General features: G+C 42.7%; 1 protein-coding gene across 1 annotated transcript; it reads left to right on the top strand.

Moving 5' to 3' along the window:
• Nucleotides 1–7,782: 7,782 nt before the first annotated feature.
• On the top strand, nt 7,783–8,715 carry LOC100491799 (olfactory receptor 11L1-like). The gene has a single exon (XM_002940673.2). It carries the CDS (start codon nt 7,783–7,785, stop codon nt 8,713–8,715), a length of 933 nt encoding a protein of 310 aa, XP_002940719.2.
• Nucleotides 8,716–14,340: the final 5,625 nt, after the last annotated feature.

Raw genomic sequence — 14,340 nt, 5'->3', positions numbered from 1 at the left:
CCTCGACTCTTAACTTATTGCTGCTATATTTATCTGTATTTATTAATATACTTTGTATTTATCTATTATCTTAACCCCCTGTTTGTATTAATGTATTCTACTGTACAGCGCTGCGTACATACAGTAAGTAGCGCTTTATAAATAAAGATATACATACATACATACATACATACAAAAATAGACTCGGTCTTGGTTGCAATAAAAATAGGCTCGGTCACGTCAAAAATAGACTCGGTCTTGGTTGCATTAAAAATAGGCTCGGTCACGTCAAAAATAGGCTCAGTTGCATTAAAAAATAGGCTCAGTCGTGTCAAAAATAGGCTCAGTTGCATCAAAAATAGGCTTGTAGCATCAAAAATAGGTTCATTCGCATCAAAAATAGACTCAGTTGCATCAAAAATAGGCTTGGTAGCATCAAAAATAGACTCAGTTGCATCAAAAATAGGCTTGGTAGCATCAAAAATAGGCTCGGTCGCGTCAAAAATAGTCTCAGATGCGTCAAAAAATGTCTTGGTAGCATCAAAAATAGTTTAGTTCCCATCAAAAGTAGGCTCGGTCACGGTCACGTCAAAAATAGGCTCCGTCACATCAAAAATAGGCTCAGATGCGTCAAAAAATGTCTTGGTAGCATCAAAAATAGTTTAGTTCCCATCAAAAGTATGCTCGGTCACGGTCACGTCAAAAATAGGCTCCGTCACATCAAAAATAGATGTGGTCGCGACAGACATGTTTGGCAGATTTTTCGTGAATTTTCCTACCATTCTGTGAATTTTTCATCGAAGCGAAACAAGACAGATTCGCTCATCACTAGAAATTTCTGATTCCTTCCTTATTCCTAGTAATCCACTTAGGGGATCATTTACTAACCATTGATTTTTTTAGAAAAGCCGCAGAGAAAAAACTTACTCTGCATCTAAAAATCCAAATTCGAAAATTTGCTGGGTTAAACTTTCCGATTTCATGTAGAAGCCAATGGCAAAGGTCCCTTCCCTATTTCTTGAAGTTCTTTCTTTTGTCTCGAAACTTTAGAGAGTTTTTCTACCAGTTCTCTCGGAGAGACTTTTTCTTGCAACTTTTTTTAGTAAATATCAGACTTTCGGGAAAACAAATTCAGTTGAATTTGAAAATTAAAAAATGAGAAATTATGGAGTTTTAGTAAATCTACCCCTTAGTGTGAGAGGGTCCAGGGCCATTTGAATAAATGGGCAAAAGAGAGAATTTCCCAGGGGCCACCAGGACTGGGGGCCCACCATCACACTTTCAACTGCTATTACTGTAGACTTCCCCCTAGAAATGGGAGGCCCCTCATTTTGATCAACGAAAGGAGCTAAATATAACTTTGTGCTTTAATCTTAGAACAAATGTTCCTTAGGGAATTTTTTTTAATGAAATGCTCACATTTTCAAGGCAGTTAGATTTGTCTGGCAAAATCTATTATGTATAAAACCATGCTGCTACAAAGCATTGTGATTTGCAAAAACGTCCTAAAGCTTTCCTACTACTGATGTCAGACTAACAGGCCTATAGTTTTCAGGCTGAGAACGGGATCCCTTTTTAAATAACGACACAACATTAGCAATCCGCCAGTCTCTTGGCACCATGCCAGACCTCAATGAAACCTGAAAAATTAAGTGAAGAGGCTTGGCAATCACAGGGCTCAGCTCATTTAATACCCTGGGATGAATCCCATCCGGCCCTGGACCTTTGTTTCCCTTTACATGTTCAAGTCTCTTTTGATTTTCCTCCTGAGTCACCAATCCATCAATAGTTATATTACTAGAATTTGGTCTATTAAAAAAAAACTTCATGAGCAGGTTCCTCAGTTATAACGATTTAGCATTTCTGCTTTGTCCCTGCTCTCATCTACCAAATAACCCTTTTCTAAAGGTGGCCATACACGGGCCTATTGTTGTTGCCGATATGCCCTTGGACCATTTCGGCAGCTTATCAGCCCGTGTAGGGTCAGGAACAAGGGGCATGCCGACCGATATCTGGCCTAAAATTGGTCAGATATCGATCGGGCAGGTTAAAAGATTTACAAGATCAATGAGCCGATGCAGTCCCCGATCCGACTGCCCCATTGCCGCCAATATAATTCGATCATTTCGCTCCAGGGCCAAACAATCAAATTAGCCTACATTTTCCCCAATATCGCCCACCCATAGGTGGGAATATCAGGAGAAGATCTGCTCGCTTGGCGACCTCGTCAAGTGAGCGGATCTTCACGTGTATGGCCACCTTAAGGTACTAGCCAAGCAGCAATTGGGCTACAGCATTTAATTAAAAAAAACTATATATATAAACTAAATACTATTTCCACCCCTGTTGTTATTAACTAATTCATGTATATTTTTTCATGATAATATAATTTTTACAATATATTGGGGCACATTCATTAATGTATGACTACCAAAAAATTGTATTTTTTCTACAGTTTACAACTTTTGCGTATTTTCTGCAATATTTTCGTTAATTTGCATGATTTTTTCATACTTTGCGTCAATTTGTATGTATGTATGTATATTTTTATTTATAAGGCGCTACTTATGTACGCAGCGCTGTACAGTAGAATACATTAATACAAACAGGGGGTTATTAAGATAATAGATAAATACACAGTATAACAATAAATACAAATAAATACAAGATACAGTTACAGTTGCAATAAGTTAAGAGTCGAGGACACAAGAGGATGGAGGTCCCTGCCCCGTAGAGCTTACAATCTATATGGGAGGGGAACTTACAGACACAAATGGGCAAATATAAGTGCTGTAGGTCACAGTGGGTGACATTACAGTATAAGTGCCAGTTCCCAGATCCAAAAGGGAGTCTTTTAGTTTATTTTTAAAAAGACTGGGGGAGGATTCTCTCCGGAGGAAATCAGGGAGGGCATTCCCAATGTAAGGGGCAGCAAGGCAGAAGGGTTTAAGGCGGGAAACCGCAGTAGTAGTGGGGGGCGCAATCAAACGATTGCTCTGCGAGGAACGAAGGAGTCGGCCAGGAACGTACGGAGACACAAGGGAAGAGATGTAGTGAGGAGCAGAGGAACGAAGGAGTCGGCCAGGAACGTACGGAGACACAAGGGACGAGATGTAGTGAGGAGCAGAGGAACGAAGGAGTCGGCCAGGAACGTACAGAGACACAAGGGAAGAGATGGAGTGAGGAGCAGAGGAACAAAGGAGTTGGCCAGGAACGTACAGGGACACAAGGGAAGAGATGGAGTGAGGAGCAGAGGAACGAAGGAGTCGGCCAGGAACGTACAGAGACACAAGAGAAGAGATGGAGTGAGAAGCAGAGGAACGAAGGAGTTGGCCAGGAACGTACAGAGACACAAGGGAAGAGATGGAGTGAGGAGCAGAGGAACGAAGGAGTCGGCCAGGAACGTACAGAGACACAAGGGAAGAGATGTAGTGAGGAGCAGAGGAACGAAGGAGTTGGCCAGGAACGTACAGGGACACAAGGGAAGAGATGGAGTGAGGAGCAGAGGAACGAAGGAGTTGGCCAGGAACGTACAGAGACACAAGGGAAGAGATGTAGTGAGGAGCAGAGGAACGAAGGAGTCGGCCAGGAACGTACAGAGACACAAGGGAAGAGATGGAGTGAGGAGCAGAGGAACGAAGGAGTTGGCCAGGAACGTACAGGGACACAAGGGAAGAGATGGAGTGAGAAGCAGAGGAATGAAGGAGTTGGCCAGGAACATACGGAGCCACAAGGGAAGAGATGGAGTGAGGAACAGAGGAATGGAGGGCTTTGAAGGTTAAGAGAAGGAGTCTGTAAGATATTCTTTGTTTAATAGGGAGCCACGATAAGGCCTTTAGCAGGGGAAGGGCCTGAACTCTCCTGGATGAGAGGAGGAGAATTCTGGCAGCAGTATTTAATATAGACTGTAGGGGGAAAGATGGGAGTTAGGGAGGCCGGTTAATAGCAGGTTGCAGTAGTCCAGTCGTGACAGGATGAGCGCGTGCATGAGCAGCCTAGCTGTTGCAGTAGAGAGAAAGGGACGGATTTTGGCAATATTGCGTAAGAAAAAGTGACAGGTTTTGACAGTGGTGTTAATGTGGTTCGAAAAGGAGAGACTGCAGTCAAAGATCCCCCCAAACAACGTGCCTAATCAACAGGGTTGATGGGGGTGCCATCAATAGATATAGAAAAGGAGGGGGTAGGACCAGGCTTTGTGCGACAAATTCGTATTTGTCGCTCCCAGTAAGAAAGTTTCAGATTCATTCAAGCTTCGTTATGGTGACTTTCCTTGGGCCGGGTGGGAGCTGCAGAGTGCCATTGAGCCCTATGGGAGACTTCCCTTGGGCCAGGTTGGAGCTGCAGAGTGCCATTGAGCCCTATGGGAGACTTTCCTTGGGCCGGGTTGGAGCTGCAGAGTGCCATTGAGCCCTATGGGAGACTTTCCTTGGGCCGGGTTGGAGCTGCAGAGTGCCACTGAGCCCTATGGGAGGCTTTCCTTGGGCCGGGTTGGAGCTGCAGATTGCCATTGAGCCCTATGGGAGGCTTCACTTGGGCCGGGTTGGAGCTTCAGAGTGCCATTGAGCCCTATGGGAGACATTCCTTGGGCCGGGTTGGAGCTTCAGAGTGCCATTGAGCCCTATGGGAGACTTTCCTTGGGCCGGGTTGGAGCTTCAGAGTGCCATTGAGCCCTATGGGAGACTTCCCTTGGGCAGGGTTGGAGCTGCAGAGTGCCATTGAGCCCTATGGGAGACTTTCCTTGGGCCGGGTTGGAGCTTCAGAGTGCCATTGAGCCCTATGGGAGACTTTCCTTGGGCCGGGTTGGAGCTTCAGAGTGCCATTGAGCCCTATGTTGAGACTTCCCTTGGGCCGGGTTGGAGCTGCAGAGCGCCATTGAGCCCTATGGGAGACTTTCCTTGGGCCGGGTTGGAGCTGCAGAGTGCCATTGAGCCCTATGGGAGACTTTCCTTGGGCCGGGTTGGAGCTGCAGAGTGCCATTGAGCCCTATGGGAGACATTCCTTGGGCCGGGTTGGAGCTGCAGAGTGCCATTGAGCCCTATGGGAGACTTTCCTTGGGCCGGGTTGGAGCTGCAGAGTGCCATTGAGCCCTATGGGAGACATTCCTTGGGCCGGGTTGGAGCTGCAGAGTGCCATTGAGCCCTATGGGAGACTTTCCTTGGGCCGGGTTGGAGCTGCAGAGTGCCATTGAGCCCTATGGGAGACTTTCCTTGGGCCGGGTTGGAGCTGCAGAGTGCCATTGAGCCCTATGGGAGACTTTCCTTGGGCCGGGTTGGAGCTGCAGAGTGCCATTGAGCCCTATGGGAGACTTTCCTTGGGCCGGGTTGGAGCTGCAGAGTGCCATTGAGCCCTATGGGAGACTTTCCTTGGGCCGGGTTGGAGCTGCAGAGTGCCATTGAGCCCTATGGGAGACTTTCCTTGGGCCGGGTTGGAGCTGCAGAGTGCCATTGAGCCCTATGGGAGACTTTCCTTGGGCCGGGTTGGAGCTGCAGAGTGCCATTGAGCCCTGATGGGAGACTTTCCTTGGGCCAGGTTGGAGCTGCAGAGTGCCATTGAGCCCTATGGGAGACTCTCCTTGGGCCGGGTTGGAGCTGCAGAGTGCCTTTGAGCCCTATGGGAGACTTTCCTTGGGCCGGGTTGGAGCTGCAGAGTGCCATTGAGCCCTATGGGAGACTCTCCTTGGGCCGGGTTGGAGCTGCAGAGTGCCATTGAGCCCTATGGGAGACTTTCCTTGGGCCGGGTTGGACCTGCAGAGTGCCATTGAGCCCTATGGGAGACTCTCCTTGGGCCGGGTTAGAGCTGCAGAGTGCCATTGAGCCCTATGGGAGGCTTTCCTTGGGCCGGGTTGGAGCTGCAGAGTGCCATTGAGCCCTATGGGAGACTTTCCTTGGGCCGGGTTGGAGCTGCAGAGTGCCATTGAGCCCTATGGGAGACTTTCCTTGGGCCAGGTTGGAGCTGCAGAGTGCCATTGAGCCCTATGGGAAGTCAGAAAGGTTTTTGTGCCGTTTATGATCGGAGACGAAAATTTCGTAACTTTCGGATCGTACCATGATATTTTTGTACAAGCATGACGTGATATTTCGCCAAATTATTGCACATCAGAAATTTTCGTATTTAATGTGAATTTTCGCATATCATACTCGTAATTCGGACTTTAATGAATGTGCCCCATTGTCTCATTCCATGGCTATGTGTCTCTTCACATACAAAGCATTGTGTCTCTCTGAAGAAATGTTTCCTCTCCAATTAATTACACATAAGGGAAATCAGCACGTTTTATACAATGGGCTAATTAGCGCTCACCTATGTGATCAAAGGGAGGAGATGTATTTAAAGACCTCTTCCAAACGAGCCCGAGCGTTTGATTGACTGTCATGCACTGAGGCTTCTACACGCTGAGATTAATTGTGTACAATGTGTGTTACAACTATCAAAAAGGTATTGTAAAATGATTTTTTTTAATAGAATTAGAACAACAATATGGAGAAAGAAGGAATATAGGTAATAAAGAGATAGAGAGAGTGAGAGAGAGAGTAAGATGTGGATAGACTGACAGATACTGAGAGAGAGATAGTCATATTGGTAGATAGACATAGAAAGATTCTTTAAATAGATATACAGGTATGGGACCTGTTATCCAGAATGCTCTGGACCTCGGGTTTTCCGGATAACGGGTCTTTCTGTAATTCGGATCTCCTACCTTAAGTCTGCTAAAAAAATATCTAAACAGTAATTAAACCCAATAGGGCTGTTCTGCCCCCAATAAGGGGTAATTATATCTTAGTTGGGATCAAGTACAGGTACTGTTTTATTATTACAGAGAAAAGGGAATCATTTAACCATGAAATAAACCCAATAGGGCTGTTCTGCCCCAATAAGGGGTAATTATATCTTAGTTGGGATCAAGTACAGGTACTGTTTTATTATTACAGAGAAAAGGGAATCATTTAACCATGAAATAAACCCAATAGGGCTGTTCTGCCCCAATAAGGGGTAATTATATCTTAGTTGGGATCAAGTACAGGTACTGTTTTATTATTACAGAGAAAAGGGAATCATTTAACCATTAAATAAACCCAATAGGGCTGTTCTGCCCCAATAAGGGGTAATTATATCTTAGTTGGGATCAAGTACAGGTACTGTTTTATTATTACAGAGAAAAGGGAATCATTTAACCATGAAATAAACCCAATAGGTCTGTTCTGCCCCCAATAAGGGGTAATTATATCTTAGTTGGGATCAAGTACAGGTACTATTTTATTATTACAGAGAAAAGGGAATCATTTAACCATGAAATAAACCCAATAGGGCTGTTCTGCCCCCAATAAGGGGTAATTATATCTTAGTTGGGATCAAGTACAGGTACTGTTTTATTATTACAGAGAAAAGGGAATCATTTAACCATTAAATAAACCCAATAGGGCTGTTCTGCCCCCAATAAGGGGTAATTATATCTTAGTTGGGATCAAGTACAGGTACTGTTTTATTATTACGGAGAAAAAGGAAACCATTTTTAAAAATGTGAATTATTTGATTAAAATGGAGTCTAGGTGAGCTGGCCTTTCCGTAATTCGGACCTTTCTGGATAATGGGTTTCCGGATAAGGGGTCTGATACCTGTATTTGAATAGACCTAGAAATAGACAGACAGATAGATGATTGATAGATAGATAGATGGTCATCATAATTGCTCCCTATTTGATTGATGGTTTCCTCAGTGATGTTTATTCATTCTTCTTGGGCCTCTATTTGATTTTCATGTCTTTCGAACCAGGTATGAAACCATTTATAAGCCTTTTACATGAAAATGGGCAGCAATAAGACTGCCGTCACGGATTTCTTTCTGCTTGGACTTCAGCAGTACAATAACCAGAAATTCCTTGTGTTCTTTGTGCTGCTCATCATGTACGTTACAACTTTAACTGGGGATCTGATGATTATTCTTCTGGTGTCGACGAGCCAACGGCTCCAGTCCCCAATGTACTACTTCCTCAAGCACCTGTCCATGTCGGAAATCATGTTTACTACTAATATTATCCCTAACATGCTCTATATCATATTGAAGGAAGGAAGATTCATGTCGATTGTCTGTTGCTTCATCCAGTTCTACATATTCATCGCTTCAGGTAGCGTAGAGTCTCTTCTTCTCACCATTATGTCGTACGATCGGTACTTGGCCATCTGCAACCCATTGCGCTACTCCTACCTGATGAACCTCTCCATATGTCGGACTTTGGTATCATGTTCTTGGTTGTTGTGTTTCATGCTCGTGTTGGTAACTGTAATATTATTAGGCCAATTGCAGTTTTGCTTCTCCAATATCATCGATCATTATTTCTGTGACTTGGAACCAATTCTGGAACTCTCTTGCTCAGACACCTCGCTTGTGAGAACGGAAGTTCTAGTGCTTTCCATTCCTACAGTAATTGTAGCCTTTACATTCATTATCATCACTTACATATGTATCTTCTACACTGTTCTTAGAATCACCTCCTCTGCGGGCCGACACAAGGCCTTCTCCACCTGCAGTGCCCACCTCACCTCCGTATGCTCCTACTATGGCCCTCTCATCATCATTTATGTTGTACCATATCGAGGAAGCTTACTAAATGCAAACAAGTTATTATCATTACTGTATACAGTTGTCACGCCATTAATTAATCCAATTATCTACAGCCTGAGGAACCAGGAAATTAGAGAAGTTCTGGCTACATTTTGGAACACCAAAAGGAAACATTGAAGTCTTCTACAAGAAGGGCTAATAGGGGGCGCTGAGAAACCTGTGATGTTAAGGTGATTTGGGAATGATCTGGGGTAAATAATGGTACAGGTATGGGACCAGTTTATCCAGAATACTCGGGACCTGGGGTTTTCAGGATAAGTACAGGTACTGTTTTATTATTACAAAGAACCATTAAATAAACCCAATAGGGCTGTTCTGCCCCCAATAAGGGGTAATTATATCTTAGTTGGGATCAAGTACAGGTACTGTTTTATTATTACAGAGAAAAGGGAATCATTTAACCATTAAATAAACCCAATAGGGCTGTTCTGCCCCCAATAAGGGGTAATTATATCTTAGTTGGGATCAAGTACAGGTAATGTTTTATTATTACAGAGAAAAGGGAATCATTTAACCATGAAATAAACCCAATAGGGCTGTTCTGCCCCAATAAGGGGTAATTATATCTTAGTTGGGATCAAGTACAGGTACTGTTTTATTATTACAGAGAAAAGGGAATCATTTAACCATTAAATAAACCCAATAGGGCTGTTCTGCCCCCAATAAGGGGTAATTATATCTTAGTTGGGATCAAGTACAGGTACTGTTTTATTATTACAGAGAAAAGGGAATCATTTAACCATGAAATAAACCCAATAGGGCTGTTCTGCCCCCAATAAGGGGTAATTATATCTTAGTTGGGATCAAGTACAGGTACTGTTTTATTATTACAGAGAAAAGGGAATCATTTAACCATGAAATAAACCCAATAGGGCTGTTCTGCCCCCAATAAGGGGTAATTATATCTTAGTTGGGATCAAGTACAGGTACTGTTTTATTATTACAGAGAAAAGGGAATCATTTAACCATGAAATAAACCCAATAGGGCTGTTCTGCCCCCAATAAGGGGTAATTATATCTTAGTTTGCCAAGGCAAAAAAGTCTCCAAGAAAATGAGTCTGAGACAAAGTCACTGGATAAAAATGCCAACTGACCTAAATGCATTTGGAGTAAGAAAAAAAAGTTGGAAGTAAAAAAAGTCGCCTATTGATTGTAATGCATTTCAAAATTTTGCACATTTATCAGCAGTTTTTCAAATTTCCTGTTGAAGAGAAACAGGACAGTTTGCTCATCACTGATTGCTTCCCTTCTCCTGCAAAAGTTGGTTCTGCACATACTGACCATTGTAGCTCCTGGATTTGTTTTGTTCAATGTTCATGTTGGTTTTTGGTAACTGTTTGCCAAGAATTACGGCACCAACGATCTACTGCCCCACGTCAGGTCACCTGCCCCCAGACTGTACATCTGTAACTCACACACCTCTCCATAAAATAAGGACTAGTGGAAATTTCTGCTTAGCATTGATTGTTACATTAATATACAAATGGAGAAACCTTTACTTTTCTCTTTAGACCAGGGGTCCCCAACCTTTCTTACTCGTGAGCCACAGTCAAATGTAAAAAGACTTGGGGAGCAACACAAGCACCATAAAAGTTCATGGAGGAGCCAAATAAGGGCTGTGATTGGCTATTAGGGGCCTCTATGCACCCTATCAGCTTACAGGGAGCTTTATTTGGTAGGAAATCTTGTTTTTATTCAACCAAAACTTGCCCCCAAGTCAGGAATTCAAAAATAACTCCCTGGTTTGGGGGCACTGAGAGCAACATCCAAGGGGTTGGGGAGCAACATGTTGCCCCTGAGCCACTGGTTGGGGATCATAGCTTTAGATGCAGTATGTGACATGTTCTCTCTTGCCTTTAATGGGAATATATCAAGAATAGACCTTTAATACAACTGATATTGGAGAACTCCAGCTTCCATGTTACTTGAGCAGTTGATAGTAATATTTTGGTTCTGGAACAATTCGAGTATAAAGGATGTCAGTATGTCTCTGCTCCTACTGAATTATGTACTAAATGTTCTTCTCTCTTATGGCTTATGTTCAATAACTGGCCATCTGTGACCCAATGTTTTCCATTACCAATAACAAAAAAGTGCCATCTTTGCTTGACCACACTGACCCCATTGACTAATTGCATTGGCTATTATGAATTTGATCTCAACTTTGGAGTTCTGTTGACACATTATTTTTGACTTTGACCACTGTGATTTCACCATTTTAAAGAGAGTTTCTGGCTCCCATACTAGGAACTGTTTGCCATGGTGTCCTTACGTTTTATTATTATCCCCTTCCTCTTTGTAATCTTAACGTAAGTCAGCATCTTACTATCAGCCTCAGTAAGCCGTCTTTTAATGGTATAGTAATAGGGATAGTAATAGCTAAATACACAATACCCACAAGAGTCAGTAAGGCCCTGCCTTCAAAAGGGGCAGAGGGTGGAATGTAGGTGTCCTGCCTACCTACCTTGCATGTCATTCTGAGGTGCAAGCAAGGAGGGCCATATGGGCAGCACACATTGAGGCCCTGTCCTGACTGCCTTCCCTAAGGCAGAAAGTAAATGTGGGGCTGCGTTCTTTACTAAGCGCAGTGTCAAGGGGGGCACTTGGGCAACCAGGGGTCTTAACTAGGATCATGAAGATATACCGAGAAGCCAGAGGAGGGAAAAGTTATCCCAGCTAGGGTTAGGGTGAGTAATAGTTGAGTAATCGAATTATCTCAGAGGTGGTAGGTGACTGTTAGTTAGCTGGGCCGCCTGAGAACCCAACAAGGAAAGCTTTTTTGGGTTTAGGACCCCAGGGCATTTGTGTTCAGGAGCAGGTTTACATTTATTTCTGTGTAGCTAATTATTTGGAGAAAGTAGGTCTTCTGTGTTCCAGTGTCTCATATTGCCACCTGTAAGAAGCTGCTTTAATAAAAGTCCATCTTGGTTTACTGCACATTTGTGTGGGAAGTGTCTGCTTATCACAGTAAAGGCCTTTGTATATCCCCTTCCCTGGAGGGAATCTACTGGCCACAGGTAGCCCCATTATAAACAGTTCCCATAATGCTCCCTATGCACAGAAGTTAGAATGGGTCATAAAAGGAGATGTTTGTCTTGAAAGTGTGTGTCTGGGGCTCCTGTTGGCCCTCAATCCCTGCTCATTATATAGTTTGAGGTAGGAAGGAAATAGGAGAGATTTATTGAGCACTGTTAGTGGGGAGGAATGGGAGGGAGGGTGATGAGTGGGGGGTGGGGTTGCATGGTGCTCTGGGTCCATTAAAAAGTTTGGCCTGGTGCTACCTCCCCCAATGGAAATCTTATAACAATTTATCAGTAAATTTGACACCATAACTACATAACTGTCATTCTCCACCTTAATCCACCTCCACCTTAGTTTTTATTCTCTTTACATTCAGTTGCTTCCTCTGAGAACCTATTTCACCATTCTGGAACCCTAACTCCTTTCTCTAGATCTCTTGTATTTTACATTTAGTCATTGACCCTCTTCCTGACTTCAGAATCCAATCTGTAAAATGGCCCTTCTCCAAAATAGTGTTATAACTGATATGGCGGCACCCAACTACTCCATCAAAATATTGGCAATTGGTATGATAACAAGGTAATTTTTCGGTCACCTACAGTATATTGCTATTTGGTATGGTTATAAGATTAACAAGATTTATACTAGCAAAAACGTCTTGAGAAATATCTATTTTCTAAGTGGCCTTTATGGGATTTACTGCTGTGTGAGAACTTCTCATGGGACTTTTCCAAAGCTTTATAACCTTGTACATTTGCAGCAGCCATTGGACATTTCCCTCTCCTGCACAGGTAACAGATCCAAAAAGCATCACTTAGACAATTTTTTGGTTCACTCAATATACAGATGTACAGTCTGGAATATCAGATCATTTAAGTAAGTGAGGGAATTTGTATTATTCAGAATTAAAATTATGATTCTTCATTTCTCAACATTTCCCAACGTTTCTTTGAAGGGTTCCGTCATCACATACTGTAAATGTTTCTGTTCCCAATGCCAAGACCACATTTTTGTGCGTTTTCTTACACAGTTATTACAAAACAACATACAGTTATGGGATCTACTACCTAAAATGATTGGGACTTGGAGTTGCCTGGAGAAGGGCTCATCACTGGATAGTCTATCAAATATGGCCTCCAAAATTGACCTAATATTATGATCAATTCTATAAAATGCATTGTCTTCAATTATTTCCATTTCTTTTATACTTTCCTCTTTATTTTTTTCTTCCCATCCTTCAACCTCATTAGTTTTAGACGAGTTACGATGTAGCTAGCACTTTCTTAGCTATTTTTTGCCACTCCCTCTTTATTGGGTTGGGGGAGCTAAAGTTGGGGGAGAAGCTTAAAATGAAACTTGATAAACGAAATATAAAAGACATGATAATAAAAATCCATTAGTTTATATTTAATATTATATTTAATTTTTTAGATATCTAAGGCTCGTCCTTCATCTTGTATTGTAATTACATTCATTGTCACAAAACAAAGTTCAGTTAAATTACCTGGATATTAATTTTGTGAACTGACTATGTTAAGTGTTCCCATGATGAACATAAGAAATCACAACCAGACCACAATCACAGAATTGTTGGGATTTCATGCCCCCCACGCAGTGAACAATGTGTTATTCCTTTTGTTTCTGATGCTCTATTCCGTGGGAACCTTCTGCTGATTGGATTGTATCTGGGAGATAAGCACCTCCACTCGCCCATGTATTTCTTCCTTAGCCATCTGTCTATATGTGACATCTTGCTGTCTACAAGTGTTGCCCCCATCTTGCTATGCACCCTATTGAGTGAAGGAAAAACCCTGACAGTTCCGGGTTGTATTGCACAATATCTTGTTTCTAGTGTGATCACCGCAGTTGAATGTTTCCTTCTTACTGTCATGTCTTATGATCGATACCTGGCCATCTGTAACCCATTGCGCTATGTTAATAATATGAGCCCCAGCCATTGCCGTCATCTGGTAACATGTACATGGATATTGGGGTTACTGGTTGTCTCGACTGTCATGATTATGATTTATCTTTTGGGTTTCTGTGGAAACAACATCATTGACTTTGTCTACTGTGAATTCACATCTCTAATTCAAGCTTCTTGCTCAGATACTTTCTACGTAGAAGAACTTGCCATGGCATTATCCCTACCTGTTATTGTCCTACCCTTCGTCTTTATTATTTCAACCTATGTAAGTATCTTCATCGCCATCCTCAGGATCTCCTCCATCACTGGGAGAGAGAAAGCCTTCTCCACCTGTAGTGCCCATCTCACTGTTGTCTGCATGTATTACGGGATACTAATTGCTAAATATACAGCGCCATCCAAAGGGCAGGCATTGAACTTAAATAAAATGATATCGGTGTTGTACACTGTAGGAACCCCATTGCTAAACCCAATAATATACAGCCTGAGAAACCAGGAGATCAGGAAAGCACTAAGTAAATTGATCTTTAGAGAAAATAGAAAGCTAGAAGCCTTAGGAACTTCTAAATTAAGTACCTTAAACATAGTGGCCAGAAAGTGAACTAGGACATGGATGTAAATTGACTCTAGTAAAATATAGTAAGCAGTGTACTTAATGATTACTGACTATGATTGATCCACAAGCCAACAACCCTTATATCAGTAGTCCCCAACCTTTCTTACTCGGGAGCCACATTCAAATGTAAAAAGACTTGGGGAGCAACACAAGCACCATAAAAGTTCATGGAGGAGCC

This window comes from Xenopus tropicalis, chromosome 3 (assembly GCF_000004195.4).
Source record: "Xenopus tropicalis strain Nigerian chromosome 3, UCB_Xtro_10.0, whole genome shotgun sequence".
NCBI lineage: Eukaryota > Metazoa > Chordata > Amphibia > Anura > Pipidae > Xenopus > Xenopus tropicalis.
The sequence above is the reverse complement of the archived record's forward strand: the minus strand, read 5'-3'. Positions and strand labels throughout refer to the sequence as shown.